The sequence below is a fragment of the Pomacea canaliculata genome, linkage group LG8 (genome assembly GCF_003073045.1).
Source record: "Pomacea canaliculata isolate SZHN2017 linkage group LG8, ASM307304v1, whole genome shotgun sequence".
Lineage (NCBI taxonomy): Eukaryota > Metazoa > Mollusca > Gastropoda > Architaenioglossa > Ampullariidae > Pomacea > Pomacea canaliculata.
The window spans coordinates 20857561-20878566 of record NC_037597.1 but is presented as its reverse complement, the minus strand read 5'-3'; the positions used below and the strand labels follow the sequence as shown (position 1 = coordinate 20878566).

Below are 21006 nucleotides of genomic sequence, written 5' to 3'. Positions count from 1 at the left end.
TTGTTTTCTTCAACTTATTTGAAATTTGTCTCATAATTTGCATTACCTATGCATCCAAGCTTATCGCCATTTTTTTTTTTTTTTTGCAGTTTATCATTCACTGGGCATGCAATTTGTTACTGAGGTTCAAACATTGATGGGGGTTTTTTGTAATAATTGTTCATTGTGATCTGAAACAGCTGTTGCTTGGGAGATAGAAAATGCATTCATGGGAAACTATCCAAGTTGTTGGTTTGTTCTTGATTAAACATCATCCTCCACCACCAGCTAATCTAATACCATCTCCAGTAGCAATGTGTACAGAAATGAGCATTTTTTCGTCCCTTGGCTGGCACTGGTTGGTGTGTGTGTGGTAGCACATGGATAGATGCAGTAACTAATGAGGCCCACTGCTCATGCCTGTTCTGGGTGATAGTGAGCAGGTCCTACATATGACAACCAGTTCAGTCTTTCTTTAGCCAGTTCTTCCTCTGGCCACCCTCATGCATTTATTGCATGTTTCTTACATTTGTCTTCCATCAAAGAAAGAAAACAGCCGATGAAAATTCTGCTGAAACACGAACTTTATCCTTCTGGAAAGGTGTTTACTAATATTTAAAGTGTAACGTTACTTTATTACAACACCAGTTTTGTATTTATTTTATAGGCACTCAACACCAGCTGTTTCTTTGATTTTTACATTTTCTCTGCATCCCATAACATTTACTAGTAGAAAGAATTTAGTTGTTGTCTTTATTAAAATATCACAGCACAAGTGGTCTTCATGGAAACAAAACATACATGCAGTTTACATATGTACCATTATAATTGTGTAGACTCGGTTTGGATACATGCATCTATATTTATACACATTGTATTTCGAGATAAAAGGTACACAAAATTATAATTTGACACGTAGGTGTGAAATCCCTGATGCTCAAACCATACTCTCAGGAGTTTAACATAGTTTTGTGGCATGAACCGTGAGACCATAACCAATGGAAATAGGTTGTTCCCAAATAACTCGTACATAGGATTAAACTGAATACTTGGACTATATAAAGCATAACTAAGGCAGTACCCAAAAATCAGTAAACAACCTGACCTGTATTAAGGTAAAATGACTTGCTAAAGAGAATTTCACTATTGAATGCAGCAGTTCTTTCCCCGGAATCGTAGTTCTTAAGAAAAAAAATTTCAGCATAACTGTAAGTCCATCTTTTGATCATTTCAGGCACTAACAATTTAAATACATTAGGAATGAGATATTGTAAATATTTTTAATATTTTTGGTACTTGGTTTTGTGATGAGACAACCATTTCCATTTGACTGTCTGCCTGTTGCCTTGTGCATCAATACAATGAGCTCAAATATATGGCCCTTTTCTAATTTTTATAACTGGCAGTGAATATGTGGTATGTCCTGTGCATACCCGATCACTGCACAGAAATTATGCAGGAAGTCAAGGTGACAAGTCCACATTAAAGCTTTACTATTCCATTCACTTACAGAAGCAAATCAATGAGTTATCTTTAAAAAATGTAAAACTGATTTTAGCAGCAGAAACATGTTCAATGACTAAAACCTGACATTTTCTGCATCATTAAACACAAAGACCCCTTGTCACTTGCAGACTGATCTATGTTTACAAAATATGGTCAAACTATCATAAAATTGTGCTGCTATTAACTAGATTTGAGCTTTATGTTATTTGTCTATGCTGGGAACATTTACATTGTTGTGGTTCCTTCATGATTGGGAAAATGCATTTTACAGGTTCTGTGTAAGAACTGATAACAAATATTCATCATATACAAAGCAAGAGCCAAGAAAAAAAAGTCATTTAAAAATAAAATTCAGTGATGGCCTCTGAACAAAATATGGGAAATAAAAATATGAAATAAACTTTCATTCACATCATCCATTCAAATGATAGTTATAAGCTTGTACTTAGTCATAAGCTTGTACTTAGCTAAAAAGAACTATATGGATGCACAAACAGCATTCTCATATTTGTTGCCAGTAGCCACACTTTCAAGGCACCTTGTCAAATTCCCATTCTGCAGACACATTTCGCACAAATAAAAATATACATAAAAAATGACAAGAAGTTACTCCAAAAATAAATAACATACCAATATACAGAAAATGAGCTCCATCAATACTATGCTTGAAAACTTTATCTAAATGTGGGAGATGAACTTTGATGTCTTATCAGATGTGCTGATCTGATCCAACATTTAAAGCCAAGAACTGCTTTAGTAGAAGAAGTCCTATAAGAACCTGAGATGCTGTAGTAGGCAGATTGCATGAAGAAAAAAAACAACTTTGAACACAAGTATAAATTTCACTGCCTCAAGACCAGGCTAATGTAGATCAGTAGATTACACCACAGTAGCTGTGCAATACTGTAAGCCCCTATGAAATATCATTCATGTAATAGCTTCTTTCCCCTACCTCTGTAGGATGGAGGCGGGGAACAGCCCCACTGATTTTTATACAAACCTGTTTATTGTCATATATTAGAACTTCTTAGAAGTTTGTATTTCAAAATTTGCATTCTTTATACAAAACAAAATTTACAGTTATGCTGTCCATTCCTGTTTACTCTGTGAAACAACGACGACTAGAAGCATTATCATGCTATCTGATGACGCTGAGATCAATGAAAATCCAAAACAAGCCTCTTATAGTCCTACTAAAAGAGCAAAATTGTGAAATCAAGCTTTCACAGATTTCATTTGCTTCTCAATCATTGGATTCATAATGAGTGGTAGATGCATGAAAGATATAAATATAAAAGATAAGAGAAATATCATCAATGTTATTAAAAAAGCTGCTTTCCTATGTTAAAGCATATAAAGTCAATGTTGATTACTTAAGTGGAAAACACTTGTTAATGATCTTGCTGACAAGATGTTCTTCAAGAGGATGGGAATGGTACTTAGTCATATTTTATTTATTCCGCATGTTCTCCATAGTAACATGAACCCTGGAAACTAATAAGAAATAAAAGAGTGCTACAATACAATGACTTAAGCAATCAGTTAATTGGCCACTCCAGTGTTCTTTACCTAGAAATTTTGCACTTTAATTTACCCTACTGACTTCAAAGCAAATTTATAAATAAGAGTTACACAGAAATGTAATACCTAATTTAAAGCTACTAACCTTTACATGTTGCCTTTGCAAAGAAGGAATCTTTAAGCATAATACATGTAGACCAGTAAAGTATTACAAGTCATAAAATAAATGAGAATAAATGATTCTTCTGACTACAGGCAAGATAAAATTATCCTTTGTGCATTTTCTTTTTCAATTGCTGATACAAAATCCATGTCATACATCCCCTGACCATACTGAAAGCATTCAACAGATAGAAGTAGATATGAAGTTCAAGCAAAAAGCAGATACTTGAATCACAGATGATACTATTTCAGTTATATTTCTGAAGTCATACATAGTCTGACAGCAAGACATCAGAGATCTAAAGTGACCCACTAAAACCTTACCTCATTATCGCTAGTGCACAACAAGCATAAGTACTTTGGACTGTGTGAATATACCAAATGGTCAAATCAACAAACTAGGAACAAGGAAAACACATCAGCTGCATTGTAAATGCAAGATAAAATGTATAAATGAAAGATCTGATGAAGTGGTTTGGTACAAGGCAAAATGATTTGATTATTGATTACCAACACCGGACCTGCATGTGACAAAAAAAAAAACCCCACCATTTTCACTTATGAAAACCACTACATTGATTTAGGATCATTCACATGTTAACATTGTTGGCTTTCTTTAAATATAGTCCTTTATATGGTAAAAAGAGTGTTCTCAGGCATGCATATGCACATATACACAAGAGAATGTAACACTTACAGAAAATGAAAATGGTGAAAGGTAATGTGTACTCCTAAAAGAAGAGACTTTGTTAATACTTGCTACTGTGCAAACAATATTTAGCACCAAATAATGTTGCTGCAACAAAAAGTGAGCTCATTATGTTTGCTAGCTTACTGTCTGTATTGAGGAGAGGATCTAGTTATTGACAACCCAGAACTCTGTTGAACTACAGTATATGAAACAAAAAGACAACACAGTGTCAAACAGATCTTCAAAATCTGCTAAAACTTAATACATAAAAGAGCACTGGCCATCATCTGCATTTTCAAAACACTCATGATTGTGAGCACATATATGTGCGCAATTGAATACTTCTGAACAACAGCAAAATGTATTCATCCTTCTGAATACTGAAATAAAAGAAGAAAGTGGCACTACTAATTTTAAAATAGTCTTGAGGCTATTTTGTGCACATTCAGAAACACATGTTCACTTTACAGCCACCTGAATGCATGTGCACTGTCACATATACACACAATATCTTGTGCTCTTGCTTGGAATTGCTGATTAAAAAAAAAGCTTTAAAGCACATATCCCCCTTTTTTATCTTCATTTTGATGACTGTGAAAGATCTGGGTTTAGGAAAAGTACAGGTTCATCTGAATCACAGTCACTGCTGACAAAACACCACAGCGAAGCTGCAGCTGAAGACTTCTTCAGTGGTGATGATCCACAACCACTTTTGTGCCGTACATGAAATGTCTTTCAAAGTATGGCCTTACAGCAGAAGTTTTATGCCAAGCAGTCTGGTTTTTGTTTTTTTAATCTCAGTTCCTTTTCCTGAGCAATGTGCACACTGCTAACTACTGCACTATCAACATCAGTGCAAAGACATCCTGCTCAGCGTACAGCAATGGCAATTGCCTTTTCCCCTTACAAATATTGTTTACCCCTAGTTAGGGAGGTGAAAATACATCAATGAAGATTATATTCTTAAGTTTGAACTCACATTTACAAAAAGGCAGCATAGACCTACTATGTTACTGCTTTTCTGCTTTAGATGGTGAGGCAAGTGCTGTGTAGGCTTCTGAAATTTTGCTACAGCTATCATCTAGATTTCCCGTGTTGGTTGGGTCATCTGATGGACCAGACATCATCCATGTTCTGTGCCAGGTTCTCTAGGCCAAGCAGTGTTGCAAAGCTCCCTGCATAGAACGACAGATCTGAAGAGACCAATCTGGAAAAGACAAAACAGCCCAATTTAAGGCACATTATCCTCAATGTGACACTGAAACAATGACAGAACCTCTGTTTTATTTTATCAGAGATAGTTTGAAAGTCAAGTGCGTGGACATTCTGTGATGCTGAGACAGTAGGTGGCAGGCTGTGAAGGATGCTGGACCTGAGGCTTTCTCAAGATTCAATCATTTGTCTTCCAGTGAACTGGGGCTCTGCAGTTCCTCATTTGACATTCTCTGTAAGATTATCTTGTAACTAACTTTTTGATCATGCATAGTGGTGGTACAATAAAAACAATGCCTTTTTTAGCTTGTTTTCTAATTCTGTTCTTAAAATTTTAAAAATTAAAAAATATTGCAGTGTGTTCACAATATATAAGATTGTGATTTGTGTTGTTTTCTGAACCAGACTTTATTTACTTTCATTTTTTTGGGCTACTGGATGATCTTGGTTAGTTAAGAAAATTATTTTTTTTAAAAATAGAAGAAACTGACAAATGCATTAGCCATCACCTGAGGACAAAGTATGCCTAGTTTTGGAATAACTGACAAGACAACAACCATACACAGGTGGACAAACACTGAAGGACAGCAGACACAAGTGATGTCATTTACCCATGCTGAGGTCCACCATCATTTACAACCCCCAGGGTAATCAAACGTTGACCCAGCAGACGCTTGAAGGATGTATCTATTTTAACAAATACGTCCTGAAAAAAAATTTAATTAATACAAGTTGTTGCCATTCACCAAAAGATGATATGAGGTAACTATCACAAAGCAATTTTTTTCACTTCTTTTAATGAAGATATTAAATAAGCCGATACATTTTTCTCTAAAGAATCATCACAAGACAACTTATTTCACAGCTGAAATATAAGTAGTGTCTTTTTCTGAGACCAACATGTTTGAAAGACGTTTTTGAACTGATCTCCTGACAGTCCACAACTGTGCTACAGACACTAATTTTGTTGTTTTCAATGTCTAAGCTTGCAGGATACATTTGTTACATCTCTACTGATCAGGCAAGCAACACGTCTGATTGCCTTTTGTTCATTATATTTGTAATCAACCAGTTTTAGGCAAATCTTCTCCAAAAATATAAAAACATGTTTTGCATCAAAAATAGTATCTTAGTTCTAGCATTTACTGCTACACAATCCACCATAGGCTACCATCATGAACTACATGATCCACAGACATGATGTAAGTGCCACTTCTGCCTCACATTACTCAGATATCAGGTAGGTACCAATAAGTATATCTGTACTTAATATTTCCTCAATTAGTAATACTATAGTCATTTGTTTCTGAAGAGCAAAAAAAAAAAAAACACCACACACACGAATAAAAATCATCATTAATGCATGCCAATTTTTTTTACCCGTCTTATGTTTGGAAAGAAAGGATATCAATAACAACGCATGCTCACCTTGACTTGTGGAAGGGGAAGAACTCCAACCAAAACTTCATGAAGTTTTGCTAGCTGCTTGCACACAGCCCTGAAGCACTGAGATGGCATTGGTGCCTTCACTTCATACTGCAACATAAGCAAAACTGTTTACCAAATGCAGAGATCATTTAAATCAAGAGATGGCATTGCAACTATTACCTTAAGCGTAGTGTGGTGACCTGTCACATCCACACTATTTCTGCAAACCACTCCAGGACTGACACAAATATTCATTTAGATTATGTGAATGTCACATGCTATATTGTATAGGTGTATGCTGCTGAGGAACATGTTTATTTTTTGTGTTTATTTCCTCTGCTGGCTCCAGATGAAACAATACTACACAGAAGAACTGAAATACATCTTTCATGCAAGACAAAGGTGGATGTCATAATTTGAGGGATATCCTATAAGAGGAAAATGAAAACAAAAACAAAGTGAAAAAAGAAAGAGAGGAGATAGAGGCACAGTAGGGAAATTGGGGGAGGAAGAAAACAAGTGACCAAGTCAGAAAGACATCTTTTATTGCTTGAAACATATTGGCTACACCAAAGGTGCGAGATCCTATTCAAATATGGCTATATACCCGAATCTACACAATTTTCATTCATAATTCACCTGTATTCTCACACATTCATCTACACATATAATCATGCAGCAAAGACATACATACTACAAAAAAGTTTTAAGGCATAATACCTTTAATACCTTTCACCCCCTTTCCACCACCAAAATTCCTATACCCACCCTGATCCATCATTCTGTCTGCCTTTCTTATGCACACATTCACCTCCATATCTTTACACATCAACACCCTTCAACCAGATATTCTCTCTTGGTCAGTTACCACCCAGCTTAACAATTCATTGTCAAACAACATTTCATCAACATTAAGAATATAAAAAGTCAAAATTGTCTAATTACCAACTCACTGAAGTTGCTATAAAATTCCTTGAGAACATAAGGTCCTTCCTTCAATATTTTACAATATTTATCTCTCAAATTTGTATAAACAGAAAATATACATAACACATATACTTCATCCTGTCACGTCTTGACAGAAGGACAATGGAGAGCTACTGGAGAATGTGCGATACGGTTCCTGTGAATATTTATCTCTGATAATCCTACTCTAAAATGAATGTACACATTTTTTATGTTATTCTTGTTTAAAATATCAATATACTTTTTCTTGTTCCATACAGATTTTGAAACTACCATGCATCTCAGACTGAGCTATTCTGAAGACCAGCATATCATTTCTGACAATAAATATCCCTTAGCCTATCTCTGAGTTTCTTTAAAATAAAAATAGTTTCTCATTTCCCACTTGGTGAAACATCCATACATAGTAAAAATCCACAGAAAGTAGTACTGTAAGTAATTATGATACCCAGTTATCCCATCCCCGAGTACCTAGCAGAACATCATATGCCTTTTTAAAATACCAAGTATCTGGGTGCTTCAACAACTGCAACCAGTATTTAATAGATTTAGTTGCAGAGATAATATACAGGGGGAACCTGCCTGTCTCTCCATACACCAGCCTGTTCGATGTTGTTAATGAGACACCCAGGAACCTTTAACATGCAAAAAGATGGACCTTTTCTACTGTCGCTACTCAATTTAGTCCCCATATTTCTGAGGCATAAAACATTATAGGCACAATCTGTGAATCAAACAGCTTGAAAAATATTTCTGAAGAACAGTTTTTCAGTTTATTCATTATGTTTAGTATTTCAATGGTCCCTTATTTACCTCTTATCACTAAATCACTTACAGCAGCGGTTCTCAACCTGTGGGGCGACGTGTTTACAAGGGGGGTGCGAAGGTGCTAATTTTTTAAAAGTTTCTTATAGCAGTATTAGTGAAATTAGCTTACATTGCTGGCTAAGGGGGGCGCGCGGACGTACCTTTGTTCGTCAGGGGGGCGTCACAAGTAAACAGTTGAGAAACGCTGACTTACAGCATTATTTACACTAAGCATCGTAGAGAATCCCAACCATACTACCAATTTATCCTTCCCATATTGCCATTGTTCTCTAGCTCCTAGGTAACCTCCTTAAAGAAAAACTGTTGGACAGTATGTCCTGAGGTAGTGAGTTTATAAATAATGAGAAAAGTGTTGGGCTGAGGACAAAGCCCTGCTTCAGCCTCTGTAGGCAGTCAGTGAACTGGGACAGGCTTTGATTGCTACCCCTAACACATGCCTTAACACTATTATACATACTTTAAACAATGGCCCCCCAGTTAACGTTATAGACCCATTAGTGACAGCACCTGCCATAACACTTTGGACACAACTGTAAGGGGGATGGCAAGAGTACAAGTGTTTCCTTTGTTATCCTGACACCACACATAGATACGCTTGACTCAAATTAAATGATAGATCAAAAGCTTTGAATGATATCAACAGTTAAATAATAGTGATTCTTACCTTAGTCAGTAGTCCCTTTAGATTGTTTTCTGCAATGCTGACCAAAGTATTCACAATTTCTTCTATATGGTCTTGATAATCCTTTAAAAAAAATTGTGCACTCAAATATAATTGAAAACTTAAGGTCACTGATACAGAAAATGTCATAAAAAGGAATTAATTGTTATTTTTTGCCTATATAAATAAACATCACAATGAGAAAGAAAATGGATTCAAGTGTATAAGATGGAATGTATAAGCTTACCTTAATTATTTTGTCAAAATGTCGGAGCATGCTGTGGTTCTTGGGTGGCAGTGCTAATTCAAAGTGGTTTTGCACAAGTGGAATGTAGTGGACTACCAGCTGCAGACACCTGGATGCCAATGCTGAGGGGAAAAAATTTTCTTTAAGTATTAGGATTTCCCATGCATAAAAATTAATGGGGCTTTCAGACCTTCACTTGAAATTATTGGAGGTTTTAAGCTCCCCACTAAAAATATTGGATGTCTTATTTACCAACAGTAAACAAAAGCACGTACCAGTTTGCATTTTTAATATTACTCCTCATTTCATACTTTTATAAATGCTCAAGTATGTCTTTGGTGTCTTATGTAACAAATTACTACAATGTCTGGTTCATTACAAAATGCTACCTTCATATCTAGTTCATTACAAAACAAGACCACCTTAAACACCTTTACATTTCTCAACTCCATATCATCTATGTTTTAAGATCCATCTCCCTCAAGCAAATTTCTTTTATTTTATTTGAATCTATTTTATATAATTTATACATGTTTCTTCATAACAGAAAAGACTAAAATTAAAATTAAAAAAAGTAAACCAAAATTGAACCCTATGTCCTTGTGCAAGAAAATCTGTAAGAGCTATTTACTTTCTAAGAAGAAAAATTCATACACATACTGAAATGTTAATGTCTTGAACAAAAAATAAGGAAGAGAGAAGGAATTATCGAACTTTGTAAACTGAGGAAAAAACTATAATACTAGTTACCTAAATTTCTAACTGAAATATTCTTCAGAACTACAAGCTGTATTGCCCCAGCCCCAATAAGAAGCTGGCAAGTTCTTGAGTTAAACATCTGGAACAAAGAGAATAAAAGTATGCAACAATGGGATTATTAACTACATCTGTTAACAGCTCTAATGCTTATGGACATGTTCACTGGTTACACATTCATGTCAGTAACAAAGAAAACAGATATTATAAATAGATCTCAGATGAGGCAGGGCTCAACCCTCAAACATCATTGTAAGACTCACCTTCAAAAGGTCCACAAGTCTGGTGAGTAGCTCTGGAGTGGCACTGGGGATGTCAGTGACACACTGACAATACTCAACCACCATTTTGACCAGCATCAAAACTGTTCTGAAGACAGCAAAAAAGATAATACAAATAATAACTAAATAAAAAGAGAAATGTAAGCAGAAGATTAAGTAAAGACGTGTGTGCATATATCTCTAGTCATAATAAATATATTTAATGTAATTTTCTTTATAATGTGCTTGTGTATATAATATGCATGATAACACCAGAAATGATGAAGTCCATGCACACAGATACACAAGTGCATAAAATTTCTATAAACCCGAAGACTCAAAATCATCGATGACTTACCCAACAACAGCATATTTTTCTCCATCAACAAGAATGACCTCTCCTGGTCTACTTTCTGTGCCAAAGCAAAAATGTTTTATTTCAAAAAACTCCAGAAAAGTCTATGATGAAGGAGAAAATGTTCAGGACATAAAAAAAAGCAAATAACTTCTTAACAATATTGCCTTTGTTGTGGTTTGCAGTTCATGCATGAAAATTATGGAATATATAATAAAATATTGAAAAACTATAGAGCAACAGTAGTCAGTGACACCAAACATTTTACAAGGTGGCAACTGTGGTTTTAAAGGATTGCCAAGCAGTGTAAAATCCCATGTTAAGATCTATATAACTGTATACTCACAATTATATCTTAAATTGTTTTTAATAATGTTATATATATATTGCAAACATCTTCTACCTGTATCAGCTCTCTTTTCAGGCAGAGACAAAACACCTGAAAGTACAAAAGATTATTTTAGAATCAAACCTGTGATATGGCAGAAATTACAACTTTCACATGGCTGATAGTGATGCCAACAAATTTATATTCATTTACAAAGTTAAAAAAAGTTCTTTGGGAATTATCATTCATTCATATATCCAGCGTTTGTAAACATCTGCTGTATCATCTATGATAAGAGAAACTGCACTCAGTTAGCAAAACTAAAGTTTTAAACTGAGCTAAACCAAGTCTAAACACTCCAGAAATTTTGGAGAGTGAAGTGTAACAGATAAACAAAGCAAGTCATCTCTTATGATCCATTTCCCAATTGCAATACAAATACAAAACATCTTTATTAATCCTTTTTCAGAAATACCATTACTATTATATCAGACATCACATGAAACCCCAAGTATAATATTAAATACAAACACATAATTCCAAAATAAAAAAAAGACTGGGTGCTCCAGTAATGGGTATCAGCTGCATCAGAACCTTCACTCAAAGATGTGTCCTAGCCATGATTTGGTTGTATATGTGGATTGCCGCCGGAATAAAAGAGTGAAGTTCGTTATGTTCTGGTTCGGAGAACTCTAAACCTACCACTTCTGTCTATGTGCTTGTTGTCAAACTCCTACTGGAATGGATGAGTCATCAGCTAAAACTGTAGTCAGTTTGTTGTACAAAAGCTTGTGAAATACTGTCTCTAAGTCATTCAATATGGTGCCATGTTGCAGTCAAGAAATTAAATACCTCTGGAGCTGATGTGGTCAACTAAAGCCTGGAACTCAGCAGGAACATCAGCCTGTTTCCATCTTTCATTGTCCAGAATGAGGCTTAAAACAAAATACACATGTATGTTATTTTACTTTTTGTTTCCTCAAGGTTAATGAGATATGATATTAGCAGTCTATATGACAGGCTGACATGTAAAAAAAATTCTCTCTCATTATTTATCAAGTGATAATAATGCAATGCTCTGGAAATGGTTTACCTTAATTTTATTTTCCTTTCTTCGTGGAATCTAGCAACAAACCTATGAGCCTGAAACAGACAATATGTTACAATGAAGATGATATCATACAAAATAATAGGAAAGCAGCTCTTCAGCTACGAACACAGGTGACTTTGTAAGGATACCACAGCTTACTGGGGACAGCAGCAAGCAAAAGAAAATCCAATAAAAATTTGTTTGCAGATTATTAATTCTTGCAGATCTTTAAACTTCACAAATGCGACATATTATTTAAACATAGGTGTACAAGGCAAAGAAGTTAAAGAAGTTGACATGAAGCACATCAAACAGCTTTTCACTTAATAGTCTCTACACTGCACCCACCTGGCTCTGTAGAATACTGCGTAGTGATGCTGATGCTCTGCCACATACGTTCTCTGTTTCAGCCATAAAGTTTTCAACTTCTCGTGAAAGATGCACAAACTCACTAGACGACAGGCGTTCTAGAAAACCATCCTGCCCACAAAACAGTGGATAGCTAGATGGGATAACTCTCTATAGCCATGTCATCTCAAACAGTACGAAGAGGAAACACACACACACACACACAAACAGCTAAAAGAACAAAAAACAAAACAAACAAAATAATGGCAACCCTCCTCACAAAAAACCCAGGCCTTTACTGCTCCAAGCATATTATAACCTCTACTTCTGACTTTACTCCTGTTGGAAAACGAACAAAATAACTCACTCAGCACATGTGTCTTAATGTATTGAAGGTGCATACCTTGGCTCTGGCTGTCATGACCTTGACACAACGGTCATGAGCATAATCACAGATGGAGTATAGCATTTCCTTCAGGGCGCCGAGGACCTTGATGTGTTCTGCCTCTGAAATCATCACGTCCACATCCTCACTCCTGCACACAGCATGTAAACACAAATGCAAAGTGTCCCAGAACATGCTCTGTAACAAGTGAACAATGCTACAATTTCAAAATGATCACAAGCTAAACTTACACAGAGACATGAAGATGCTCAGACTGGCTAAGAAGACGCTCCTCTTGGCTCATGTCAGACATTTGTGATGATGTTTTCGTCCTTCCAGAAGCGATGTTGCAAACATCTGTTGCCACACCATAGAATGCCTGCAATAAACATGACCAACAGGCTATAACTTTGCAAAAGCAAAAATATAGCAACATCAAATGTGAAGTTTTCTTTGTAACAGCTGAAGGTTTTAATATAATATAGACAGTTCTGAAGTGCATTTCATCCTACACACATATTCCAACACATAACTGCTTATAAAAACACATAGATAAATAAATTTAGCTGGCAAAGTTGTGATACATAGGATTAAACTACTCCTTCAGTAAGATCAAAACTTATTCTAAAAATCAAACACTTGTGCAAACACACACCATCAATTCAGCAATTAAGGCACAATAACAAAATATAATTTACTATACTACTTAAAACATAAGTGACCAATGGACTATTGAAATAATTACTCTTCTGGCATTAAGTATCATTCAAAAGGCTTTTGCTCTAGAATAAAATCAGACAGCTGAACATGTGCTCAAGCATCATACACACTTGTGCACGCTGAAGGAGAAGCTTGAGGTTGGTGAAGATCTCACCCAGAAGCCCCATCCATTGTGGATAGTCTAGCAGCCTCATCTGATCAGCCAGACTGCAAGTACAGGTGCATGCTGTAAAAGGTTCTCACAAGACAGTTCTATAAGCTTTACTTGCAAATGTAAATGAATATACTCATGAAGGAGATGACTTGTCTATTCATCCAAAGCAGAGGTGTGTATTTAAGCACGCACACACTTACTCACTCTGTTCTTTCAAAGCAATGTGTGACACAGTTTTCTTAGATGTGTAGATGACAATATGGTAACAATTTAAAACGTTGTCAGTCTGATCAAAATGTTACATACAACAATTATTAATCAGCACAGTAAGTTTTAGTATGTGCTTACCTTCCTACTGTACCTTCTGTGTCCACATCATCTGCCACTGATACTGCCTCCACAATGGTCTGAGAATAAACAAATCATTCACAAAAAAGAAATAAGCATCATATAAATGTGTTAGTTAAGTAAAAGAATTGGTGCTTGAAATTCAAGATGAATTTCTCCCATTATTTTAATAATGATAATAATAAACTGAATTTGTAAAGCACAATTCTATGTTCAGGATAACAATATATTAAATGAGTTATTGTGCTTCACCATTCCCTGCTCACAGATGTCCACAGAATAATTGCTTTATCATCAACAAACCTGTTTTACAATGGCTTTGAGAGCTGTAAATGCCTCTTCTCTGTATACATCAACAAAGTTTAATTTATGCTGACGCAGCATGCCGAACAGAATGGACACCAGTTGTTCCTGTAACAAAAGCAAATCTGCATGTATGTGCATGCACACACACACTGATGTACTCATGCACCTCAGTATTAATGATAATGCAAACAAACTAAAGGACAGACTACACATGCCAGCAGTAGGGTTGGATTAGATTATAGTTAGAGTTAGGAGTTAAAAAGTGAATATGGTGTGTAAGCCATACCAACCAGAAATGATTTTGCTATGATTCTGTGAGAAGGCCAGAAATATACTAAATGTAAGTTGTTTTTTTTTTTAAATTTAAAACTGATATTACCAAAGAACCGGTGATGACCTGGTTCACAAATTTAGATACATGTACACCTAGGTCTCTGTGCCTGGTTTTCTTTACTGACAATGTGTAGATGAGTGTTTATGCATGTGGATGTGTGTGGTAAGTTACCTCTTCCATTAGAAGTCTTTTATCTGTGACAGGACGATGTAATTCAAGAGAAGAATATTTGCTAAAATCAGCCTGGAGCATTTTGTCAATCAGTTTCTCCATCTCTGCAAGCTGTGAGCTGAGATGCCTAAGTATGAGAGAAGGAGAAGCTTAGACGCTGTACATGGCAAGAAAAGCACAAAAATTTAAAAGGTATTAAGAAACATGAGTTCTGAAATCAAGGAGTCTAGCTTCCCTACATCACTTATCAAGCCATGATCTAAGACCTATACTCTATTATGAGTACCGTAAATTTCTGATTATAAACCACGACTTTTCCCCCCAGCTTTAAACTCTGCAGCTTAAACAGTGATGCAGCTTGTGTGTGGAATTTTCAGATTCCAATTAATTTGTCGATGATCTATATATTAAAGTGTTACCTGTTAACGTTGTTACATTTTAACTGTACACATTTTAAAATCAAAGCTGCATACAACTGAAGCATTCAGATCAATTGCTGAACATCCTCATCATGTCGAAAGCGAGAGAAAATGCCTACAATGCAGCTTTCAGGTTGTATATATTTGCGGCTTACTTGTACAAAAAAAAAAAAAAGAACATTGTTTAAAAATTTTGTGGGTGTGATTTATAAACAGGTGTGCTCAATAGACTGAAATTTAAGGTAGTCATGAATAATTAACTGTATTTTTTGTAATGAGTATTATAACTGGTATGTTTCTTTTCTCTTTTTTGTGTTCTTGATTGAGTCTGATTATCTGATTAAATGAACTCAGCATGAATGTCCTGCTAAGGCATATATTTCTATCATAAGCCTTGCCAACTATTAAGAGTTCACTAGGAGAACAACCCCAGTCAGTGAGAATTACCTGAAGCTATGAATTCCACCCAGATCTTTGGTTAGGACATCTTGGGAAGTGGAGATGAGGTCTAGAGCACCAATGAACTCATTGTCTGACAAAAGCCTCTGAATAGTTGGCTGAGTTTCATGAATTGAGCTCATGATTTTCAGCTAGGAATTTGAAAAAGAGAGGTAAAACACTTGAAACCATTTTCTTGTTGTAAAATGAATAAGTATTTATTATATTTCATACAGAGATCTGGGATTAGCATACATTAGCCATAAATTATTTGTATCTACATTTCTCCTAAATGTCACCGATTCCCAGTCAGACAGTTATGGTACCAAGATCACTAAACACAATTGGGATTGTTTTTTCAAATACTAATTGCAGTTTTTGGATTCTTAAAAAAGAGTTTAAATGTTGATTCATAGGTTTCAAACAAATAAGACCTATACAATTTGCACTAGACCAGCTAAGTAGAAATAAATTAAACCTAATCACTATGCGACATTTATTTGCTACCTAATAAAAAAGAAGAGAGATAAAAAAAGAAATTTCTGCTAGGCTCCTCACCTTGTTGAACAGCTGCACATAATTGGCTCTTGTCTGAGTTAACCTCATTATCTTCAAAGACTCTTTAGCCATTCGATCATCTAGTCGTCGAATGGTTTCCCTGAAAGTGTTTCAGCCAAAAAATATAGAAGAATTACATGGAGCAGAAAACCACAAAACAAGAGAACAATATCACAGGGAATTAGGTTACTTGTATATCTCTGCCACAACAACCTCATGTAGCTGAAGAAATGATTCTGAATAAATCTGTTAACTTCAAGAAAAGCCCAGTAAACTTCAGAGTCAAAGCATATCAGGAATATGTCATTGTGTGTGGGGGGGAAAGGGGTTTAAAAAAAAAACCATGCTTTAATATGAAACTGTATCTTATGAGCAGTTCTAAAATATGCACCAAAATACAATGCAAGTGAACTCAGCATTTCTTCATTCACAAAATACCCTAGGACTAGGAGAAAGTGACATGACAATGATTTCTAGAGAAAAGTATGCATACCTTTGATCAAAATTTCTGTAGAGGCTTTCAAGTAATTTTCACTTTATGAATATATCTTTAAATTTCTTTTATATGACAGCACCTGAGGAACTTGAAGAAAAGCCCAACAGATCAAGAGATATATGTTCTCAGTTATTTATATACAAGACTAAGCTGCCGTGGGGAAGTCGTTAGCTCAATACAAACTACTCAAGCAACAGTCAAAGATTTTTACTTATCGAGCTGCTGGTGAGGAAGTGCGTGAAAAGGAAAAGCATAAGTATGACATGTGACCCAAAAAGGAAAAGAAAGCAGATCCTCTTGATGTACACATTCACACACAAATGTCAAAAATCCTGACCTTAAATGTTGAATAACTTTCACCGTCTGAGACAACTGCTCCTGGAGTTCATCATGAGAAGTCATGGCATGAAAAAATGCTTCTGACTTTGTGGATATCTGCTTTGCTATTTGAACTTCTACCATATCTAGGTAATGACTAAGCTGCAAAATACACATAAATTTTGCATTTCAGATCATGTAAAACTCAGACTGTGCCCCAAAATGGCTAGTACAAGAATACCTGAATGCTGTGTCTTGTAACTTAGGTCCCCCATAAAGAGAAACTAAGCTGAGAATTGATGTCTAAGATTATTTCAGAACAGAACTGTAATTACATGCTAAATCTTAATATTTTATTTTGTAACCATCATTGCCTAGCCTTCATATAATGCATTAAGTAAAGGCTGAACATATTTATATTAGTAGCTATACTAGTAGATGCTTGAATAGTTTTCACTTGGACTAAATCTACATTTTTAAGACCCTTTAACAAAAATTAACATCGTGTTAGTATTTACAACCTTTTCCTGTAGCAGTTTTGATGACTGTTTTGAACCAGATTGATTTGATTTTGCCCCTTCCACTTGTGTCCAGGGAAACACGGTGTTAAAGATATCAGGATTCTCAAGGTTAAAATGTGGTGACATAAATAACTGCAAAAAAAAAAGGCAAGATATACAGAAAATATGGGGCTGTCACAAGCATAATTATTTTATGTTGCTCCATTTTTGTGCACCACTTTAGAAAATCAGACATCAATTATGCTTATACATGTATTATTTAAGACTTCCAATATACCTGTAGGTTTTTTTAAAACTTGCCCTGACAGTAAGATAAAATATCTAAGCTCTAAACGAAAAATTTTTTCCTCCTTGTGCCAAAAACATTATTCTCATGCACACACACACACCTTTGCACAATTGATCTTTAGCTCTGGATGATTCACAAAACATACACTTGGGCTAAAGTAGTATGATATATCTTCCAGCATATTTTCATCAACCAGAAAAAAACATGGTACAGAAACAAATGTCCTGTAAATCAAATGAAAGATTTGACTTTGACTTCTCTGTTTGAAAATAACTCCTTGTATATACAAGTCATACTAGATGACAAACCTTTATTTGATCAAATTCTGCTCGGCTTTGCTCTGGAAACAAAGAAAAATATCTGTATTGAAATTCTTAAAGACTGAAACTTTGTAACTGAATGAAAAATACTGGTTCAGAAAAGTATACTCCTGTACTTGTTAGTAACTGATGATGGGAACTAAGAACTAGGAAAACCAGCACACAAGATAATACATGATGAAACATGAAAAAAACTAGTCTTAACAATGCACTAAAAGTTTATTGTTAGATCCCTCTAGCTTCCTGGCAATGAAAATCCACTCACCTTCTGAAGGAGAAAAAAGGCAGAGGTTAATGCTTTAAAGAAAGCTGAGAAAAAACAACTGTACATTGCACATTTGGTGTAAATATTTCCTATGCAACACCCCACCACTCGGTTACATTCTCTTCGTGTGGTTGCCCTCCCCATGTCACTGTTATCATTATTTCCAATTTCAGGAGCAGTACTGGTCCCCTTTGATGGTGAAGTTTTGTGTTGTTGTATCTCATATATAATCAAATGAAAATGCTGTGCTAGAAGATAAACAAGGCTTACCCAGTTGCTTGAAATGAAGTGGAGCTGTTTGGAACGTTTCTGGAACTGAAGCATTCTGTTGGTTTAGTTTTTCTTTATGTCGTAAATGCTTTTTGTAGCGCTGGAGACAATATTACACAACTCATGGGACAAACCTAAAATACAGTGTTTTCCATCATATAAGAAAAATCCAAAGTATGTAAAACAAATAATTAACAAGAGGGTCTGAAAATATAAATGATTTAGCATCAGAAATCAGAAAACAAAAGTTAAGATCATTTCATAAGACATTATGTAATAAACCGAACATCAAATGTCAGTGGCACAGATCAAATAACACTAACAGTAGTACACTGAGGACCACTAAACAATAAAAAAAGTAACAGTCACTACCTTAGACATTAAATATAAACTTTTATGTAGAAATATTAACAACCCACAAGAAGTCAGCATTTCAAGGCAACTTACCACTGCGATTTTCCGAATATACTTGTCAAAATGTTGAGATTCAATATCTGGAATGTATGGTGATGGGAGCACTTCGGTTTTTTCAAAGTTCTGTCCCCAGGTTTTGGTAAAGAAGTCTGTCTCTCTGCGAACTAGTCGAGGGTCATTTAAAAGTGCAGGTAAATTTACAGTGGCATTATGAATGGTCCACTTGTACTGATCCTGCACAATATTTGGGTCTGTATTTGTCACTAGTATAGGTCTGGTGTCTTGTCTTGACTTGCCTGTGACAATATTTTCTTTCTTGCACCCCCTTTGAGAAAATTACAAAAAGTAATAAATCATTAGTGGCTAAGAACGCACTATTTTTCTTTTTATATATTTTATTAAGCTTCCAACAATTTTTACATATATATATATAAAGAGAGAAAGAAATTGTTTAAACAGCAGTCTTTTTCTTCATAGTTTCAGCATGATGCTATCAATTGTTTGGGAACTTTGGGAAAATGAAAGCAATTATAAGACCGTGGTTAGCATCAACACAGCATCTCATTTGATTCTCAATACTCTGTGACAATCTGTACACACACACACACACTGACGAAATCATGCTTAAATTTGCCATTAAAAAGTAAGAAGTCACAGCCTTATTTCAACTTCTATGCATAAGTTTTCATGCTTTTTTTTTTTATAGCACACAATCTTAATTTAAGACAAAAATTAAACTAAATAACAAATACATGTTTGTTCCTGTTATTAATCTCCATGTTTTGCATACAATGCATATCACTACTCCTTTGAGTATATACTTTTCAATTAGTTTATTTTAGATAAGAGAGATGTTCACTAAACACAAATGATACTGAAAAGGAGCTTGTTTAAAATGACAAAACCAAATCAGAGATCACTACCAGGGTCAATTGACGTCAGGAATTACATCTGATTCCAGGGGGAATTCAAAGCTTCATTAACCACTCAGATTTGGAATACTATTATAAACAGGGTTGATTTTCGGAAACTAAGTTCAAGTAGGGACTTTCAGGTAAGTTAAATACTATCCCATTGTTGTGTTGTTATTATTGGTCAGTCTAACATGCTCAAGACGTCCAGATTAATGCTTAAATTAAACAAAATGCATGTCATAATCAAATACCGATATTTAAGTGGATCTTATGACTGCGACACTAGGTAAAGAGTTTGAATTTTAAATTTGTATTTAAATGTGTTCCTCATTCTTACAAACATTGGCTTTACTTTCGCAGTTACTGTTACGCAGATCATGTGACTGACCTGTATCACAATAAACATGATCTCTTGAAACATGATCATCGTAGTCTCTGTCACTGACACCTTCTAGCGGTAGAGAAGGGCACACCCCATTCATCCCGTAACGGCATACAAATGATCCTCCTTCCTTGGCACAATGAAAATCCCTCAGATGCTGTGTAAAATCGCGAGGAGACTTAAAATTAATCCTGTCTCGACAGACGACACACGTTTTCCACGAACAGTTCACAGTTCTAACGTCCACTTTAAACGACATTATAGTATCAGAAAATTTCTTCGCACTCGGAGTCCCCTTGCAAATTTCTTGGTTGACCTTTTGAAAAACAAACCAACCTAGTCATCCTACAATAGTAGATTGATTAGCAGACAGCTACTCCAGCTGTCGCCATTGCTATATACCCAGCATGCTTTTTCCGGTAACGTGGCAGGTCAAGGACATTGGGGTCACGGGGGGGAACCTGAACTGTCGAAAATGAAACAGAGGAAAAAAGAAATTTGAACCTTCGTGTAAACTTTATTTATGTCACCTGACATTTCTTGTTTTCCTTATACTATGAAGACGGACGGTTACAAGAGCTTTTTATGAAGTACAATGCGATACAAACCTTTTGGGATGACCGCTGACTAAAACACATCCCTATAT

General features: G+C 35.3%; 1 protein-coding gene across 1 annotated transcript; it reads right to left on the bottom strand.

Moving 5' to 3' along the window:
* Nucleotides 1-69: 69 nt before the first annotated feature.
* On the bottom strand, nt 70-20786 carry LOC112571344 (vacuolar protein sorting-associated protein 54-like). Its single transcript, XM_025250275.1, is given in 27 exon segments — nt 70-5066; nt 5683-5777; nt 6500-6607; nt 8958-9038; nt 9202-9323; nt 9952-10039; nt 10221-10326; nt 10576-10630; nt 10976-11011; nt 11753-11835; nt 11994-12043; nt 12339-12470; nt 12742-12874; nt 12975-13102; nt 13554-13650; nt 13946-14004; nt 14249-14356; nt 14757-14883; nt 15623-15765; nt 16172-16271; nt 17005-17147; nt 17507-17638; nt 18104-18135; nt 18651-18750; nt 19098-19342; nt 19345-19389; nt 20367-20786. Coding segments are annotated over 27 exon segments (2904 nt in total). The 5' UTR covers nt 20620-20786; the 3' UTR covers nt 70-4963.
* Between the last annotated feature and the right edge of the window lie 220 nt (nt 20787-21006).